This window comes from Chrysochloris asiatica, unplaced genomic scaffold (genome assembly GCF_000296735.1).
Source record: "Chrysochloris asiatica unplaced genomic scaffold, ChrAsi1.0 scaffold00257, whole genome shotgun sequence".
Lineage (NCBI taxonomy): Eukaryota > Metazoa > Chordata > Mammalia > Afrosoricida > Chrysochloridae > Chrysochloris > Chrysochloris asiatica.
The window spans coordinates 2,767,820-2,773,819 of NW_006408775.1; the positions used below are offsets into that span (position 1 = coordinate 2,767,820).

At 42.8% G+C, this 6,000-nt stretch overlaps 1 protein-coding gene across 1 annotated transcript; it reads left to right on the plus strand.

The window, feature by feature from the left end:
* The first annotated feature begins 1,156 nt into the window (after positions 1–1,156).
* LOC102821371 (olfactory receptor 1F1-like) lies at positions 1,157–2,098 on the plus strand. Its single transcript, XM_006873984.1, has one exon. It carries the CDS (start codon positions 1,157–1,159, stop codon positions 2,096–2,098), a length of 942 nt encoding a protein of 313 aa, XP_006874046.1.
* The last annotated feature ends 3,902 nt before the right edge of the window (positions 2,099–6,000 follow it).

Below are 6,000 nucleotides of genomic sequence, written 5' to 3' on the forward strand. Positions count from 1 at the left end.
CTCCTTGGAAGTCAGGATGGCGAGGCTTCATCTCTCATACTTCAGACATATTATCTGGATGAAGCAGTGCCTGGAGAAGGACATCATGTTTAGTAGAGGTTTAGAGAAAAAGAGGAAGACCCCCAACTAGGTGGATTGTGCAGTGGCAGAGGCGATGGGCTGAAACAAAGCAAAACCTGTGAGATTGGTGTAGGACCGGACAGTGTTTCATTCTCTTGTGCAGAGGGTCACTATGAGTTGGTACCAGTTAGATGGCACCTAACAGCAACAACAATAACAAATGGACAAGAACCAGAAGAGCAAGATGATGAGGCTTCTGGGAATTTTGTCGGATATTTGGTTCCTTAACCAAGATGACTATCTTGGTTAAGAAGATATCTAATACCTTCAAGTTTTGATCCCAAAGTTTCATCTAAACCTTAGATAATCTTTGTCACCATTTTCTGGTCCAAAGGGGCCAAAAGGTATGTGGAGCAATTACTCTTTTCTTGTCTTTAATGAGACTCTCTGGGAATTTGGTCCCAGTGGCTATGAAAACTCCTGTAAATGCCTAATCTCTGAGTCTCCCAAACATGATTCCTGCCCAGAAGACCAAGGGCATGAATGCATGTTCCTCACTTGCTCAGAGCTTGCCTATATCCCCAAAGAAAGAGACACATTGGCCAGTTATGCAGATGTGAAGAACACATGATAGCTACAGAACAAATCTCCTCTAGGTAAGATTACAGCAAAAATGACATTTATTTTTGATTATTAAGAGATGGAAAATTTCCAGATCCTGGAGTTCTGCATCCACCAGCCAGAGCTTGTGATTAAACCTAGTAGTAATGAGCTTTGTCTTTTTAGGTACATTTAAGAATTTGGGGGTGGAAACTGGGAAATGTAAGCAAAGAAATAGTCAGAGTTGGGCTCTGTGTATGCCTGTATGCTTTCCAATGTTAAATATATGAAATAAGTGCTAGTGATTCCAGTAGGAATGACAACAGGACTAAGTACTGGGAATTGGGTGTATAGTTGGGATGGGTTGATTCTATTTTAGTAACACTATTAATTGGTTTGCAAATGTGACTCAACCTGGAGCTTGATTTGTTACACTTTAACCATTCGTGCCTAGGTTTCTGAATTTGCTGTTGTGCATTAACCTGGATGCATGCCTATGAGTGGGGCAAACCAGTCAAGTGTCTCTGAGTTCCTCCTCCTGTGGCTCTCCAGGCAGCCCCAGCAGCAGCAGCAGCTCCTCTTGGGGCTCTTCCTGAGCATGTACCTGGTCACAGTCCTGGGAAACCTGCTCATCATCCTGGCCATCAGCACTGACTCCCGTCTGCACACCCCCATGTACTTCTTCCTCTGCAATCTGTCCTTCGTGGATGTCTGCTTCTCCTCTACCACTGTCCCCAAGATGCTGGCCAACCATATACTTGAGAGTCAATCCATCTCCTTCCCTGGGTGTCTCATGCAGCTGTATTTTCTCATTGTGTTTGCCTACATGGACAATTTCCTCCTGTCTGTGATGGCCTATGATCGCTTTGTTGCTGTATGCTACCCCTTACACTACACAACAAAGTTGACCCCTCAAATCTGTGCTCTCATGGTTTTTGGATCTTGGGTCACTGCCAGTCTGAATGCTCTGTTGCACACTCTGCTGATGGCTCGACTCTCATTCTGTGCAGATAACACGATTCCCCACTACTTCTGTGATGTGGTTCCTCTCCTGGGACTCTCCTGCTCTGACACATACCTCAATGACATGATGATTCTTATTGTAGCAGGGCTGTTAATGATTGCTCCATTCGTTTGCATCCTCATCTCGTATATTCTTATTGCTTGCGCCGTCCTTAGAGTCCCATCATCGAAGGGAAGGTGGAAAGCCTTCTCTACTTGTGGCTCCCACCTGGTTGTTGTTTTGTTCTTCTATGGCACCATCATTGCTGTGTATTTCAACCCTTCATCCTCCCACTCAGGTGAGAAAGACACCGCAGCTACTGTGTTGTACACAATGGTGACCCCCATGCTGAACCCTTTCATCTACAGCCTCAGGAACAAGGACTTGAAAGGGGCTGTAAGAAAACTGATCAGCAGAAAAAGGCTTTCTAGTTGATGAAAATATCAAAGTTGAATCTCATTCCCAAGAAGAGTTCTTTTTCACCAATTGAGTCTAAGATAACATCTGAAACAAACATAGTGCTTGAGGCACATGGAAGGATATTTTAACTTATTTATTAATTAATTTGACTGGAGTTCATTTGTAACCCTGTTGCACATGCCATGTAATGAGACTTCATTTTCATTACTATCTTGTGAGTTATTTTACACCTCAAATTTTCTTTTTTAGGTGGTCTTTTTGAAAAGACACATGTTAAAGTATTTTTTGAATTTTGGAATTACCTGGGAAGTTTTTAAGATACCCTGAAGTCTAATACCCATCACTGACTGAATAAAATAGAATCTCTGCTGTGTGTCAGACACATAGTTTAAGGACAATCTCTGATGATCTTAATGTGTAGTCAGGATTGAGACTCTCTGGTCTACTCAAACCCTTTTACATATTCTCTATAATGGTCACTTATAAAGTTTGGGTACCATGGTTTTGAGCCATAGACAAAAGTATGGCAAGGTGAAATCTGAGGCCTTAGTGGGTCATAATATTTTAGATGAGAAGCAGAGGTCATGGTGGGCATTGTGGTCCAGAGCACCTAAAAGCGAAGAAACAGAACTGTGGAAACCATTCATGACTATCTGGCTTGGTTGACTGATGTTGGGGGTGGGTCCACCCCGGGTCATATATTTGATATCAGGGAAATAAATAAATGTTTGATTTTTCCTCTTCCCAGACCAGTTCTCCTTGTTTTCTTCTGAGGCTAGCAAGCCTCTCTTCACTCCACATCTTCAAGAACCAAGTCAGAGGTCGCTGCTTCCTCCATGAATCTTCCTGATTTCCTCTTCTGGGATTCAAGCTTTCAGTTTTTGGCTTTATTCTAGTAGTACTCTACTACTGTGTGGTGCTGCAAGATAAGCACTGGACTGCTACCTACAAGGTCGGTCGTTCAAACCCACCATTCTCTCTTTGGAAACCCTATACAGGTTACTATGAGTCACAACAGACTCAACAGCACTTAGCAACAGCACTATAATTATTTGCCGTTCACCATTCCCCAAATCCCACAAGGTTTAGCAGAAATCATGAGCTGCTCCAGATACAAGTAGAACTGATACTCACCTTGGATCTCTGGTTGCTGGTAGTATTCCTGGATTAAAGGCAGTAACAAGCTAAGGTGAAAGATAAGAATGAATGCATGGACGAATGTTGCCTTAACTTGAATTGAGAAGGAGTGTTAAAAATACATTCTTCTTCTTCTGCCTATGACTGATTGGAATACCTAAAATTGGCTACAATGTGCCCAGTGAAGGAGGCTTCCTACGGAGCCTCTGCATTACATAAGACTATAGGTAGAATCCTGAACAGCATGCAGAATCTTCAGAGGTGGGAAATTTCCACTTGAAAGGACAGGCAGACCAGCCTGGAGTGGCTAGAACAGAAGATACTTCTTGAAAGAAAGACCGACAGGAAAAATACAAAACAATAGAGGCAGACCAACTGATTACTACAAGAACAAGCAAGTTGCTTACCCAGAAGATATCAAGGCAAGTGGTCGGGTCCTCTCAGAGTAAACCCCCTTCCAAGACTAAGACTCAGTGGGAATACATGCTCTGATTGGTGACCATGTTCATCACTGATAACGGGAAGTGAGGGAAAAAGAGCAATGAAGCTACGAGCTAAGCCCTACAATGTTCAATAGATTCCTGTGAACCCGGGTAGAGATCTAGTTGGGCAGCAGTGTGGCAAGACCTGGGGACTCTTGGGCCCAGAGTCAGTACATAGCCACAGAGGACTAGAATGGAGAGTGAAGCATCCAGCTGATTAGATGAAAGGGCATATGCACAAGAACACCCACACTTGCAGATAATACCCATTTGACCAGGCCTCAATGACTGGATGATCAGAGCTTGACCAGAAGAAGAAAGAAGAGGAAAGAAAGAATAATCTGATACAATTTGATGAACTGACCGACACCTATGGATGCAGTAGCTCAAAAGAGGGAACAAATCTTTACAGCAAGGATCATTCCCACCCCTTCCACACACAGAATAGACAGGAGGGATGGGCAACTTGGGCATTGGTTAACGAAAGTGTGTGTGTGTGGGGGGGCTTCAAAGGCAAGAATTGACTGGCTTACAAGCTTTGAAGAGAGAACCTAGATCCAAATGGCATGGAGGAAGGTAGAATCTCCACTGAGTAGTATCCAATCTGCCTAGGCGGGGCTGATGAAAGGAAATGCGGATAGGTCTCCTGTGATATAATAGTGAATAATTGTTATCAGGACTGCTCGTGAGGGTTGGAAATGTAAAGGTAGATGTTTTGTAGCAAGGAGGGAAGTGATTAACTTTGCAGTCTAGGAATGGAGGTCCCTGGGACCATGAAGGGAGAAGAGTGGAGAACAGGACCCTATCCAGAGAAGCAGTGATGCCAGAGATGGAGGCAGAGACAATGATGTGGAGAGATAGAGCAGCTGGGGACTTTAGACCCAGAGAGGGAGACTTTAGACCCAGAGAGGGAATTTAGACCCAGAGAGGGAGAAGGGCTTCGTGCTGACGACCGGGGGGCAGGCTTGTAGGGTATACCCTTTGGTTGGTTGTAACCATGGCAATGAAATGATATACAATAAGATGAATGTAAAACTAATGTTCTCCCATGTAAACTGTCACAGAATTCACAATAAAACATTAAAGAAAATACAACATTCTTCTATTCCAAAGGTAATACATACTTTGGAAGGCCAAAATATCAGAAAGAATAAGATGAAAATAATATGTAGCCTTGCCTATTAAGATAACCATACATAGATATTTTTGAAAATAGTTTTACCAAAATTGGTTGTAACCAATTATATCATTTCATATTCTGATTTTTCTAGTTCCTTCTTCCCATGTCAAAAAATATCTTGGAAATGTGATTTTGATGGCTGCATGATATTTTATTGTATGGATGTAATATAACTCATTCACTTTCTGACTCTGGAAAACTTCGTGTGTCTGCTGTATCTAACACTGTCATCCACATCCTGGGGTGTCCTTCTTTGTATGTATTCCTAATGATTGCCATAAGCAATCTGTGCATGCTTTTCTCCAGCTTGAGTTAAAAATGAAGGTCAGATTTACTTTATTTTTTCAATGATTCCCACCTGCTATTTTTATGTCCAGCACCTCTCTTTTGGTGTCTAAGCTCTCCAGAAACCAACTTAATCAAAAACAGTAAATCAGTCTATCCTACTTTCTCCCACTAGGTGGGGAGAGAGTACTGAGGCTGGCTGGCATGACTGTGTGAGTTGCTGGCACACAGTGTGGTTGTCTTGATTTGAGGGCCTGTAGGGCTGTCTGTTGCAGCCTTGATACCCATGGTCCACATTGCCTTGGGAATCATCTGGGACCACCTTTATCTTCCAGGTTACAGCTGTCTGGGTGGCATTCACTTTATCATCCATTAAAGCCTGGCATTGAGTTGTGGTGGCTTGCCCATCAGGGGCCTCCAGTCACACTGTGTCAGCCCAGCTCTCCCAGGAACATCTGGGTATCAGAACACGCAGCTCTGAGTTACCTTCTCCTCTTGAAAGCCCTTCGATGTGTTTAAAGGTGAAATTGACATCAGTAAAGTTTTTTTTTTTTCTCCTTCCTTTATAAGATTTTAGCTGTTATGGCTTAATTGTGACCTCCAAATATGTGTGTTATAATTTCTCACCCTATATATGGCACTGAAGTATAATGCGCTGGACCACAAGGTCAGTTTGATCTGCCAGGTTGGTAGTTCAAACCCCCAAGCCACTCCTTGGAAACCTTATACAGAGTCACTATGAGTCAGAACCAACTTGATGACACTTATCAACAACAATACCTATGGTTGTAATCCCATTTGGGAACAGATATTTCTTTTTTTTTTTTTTTTTT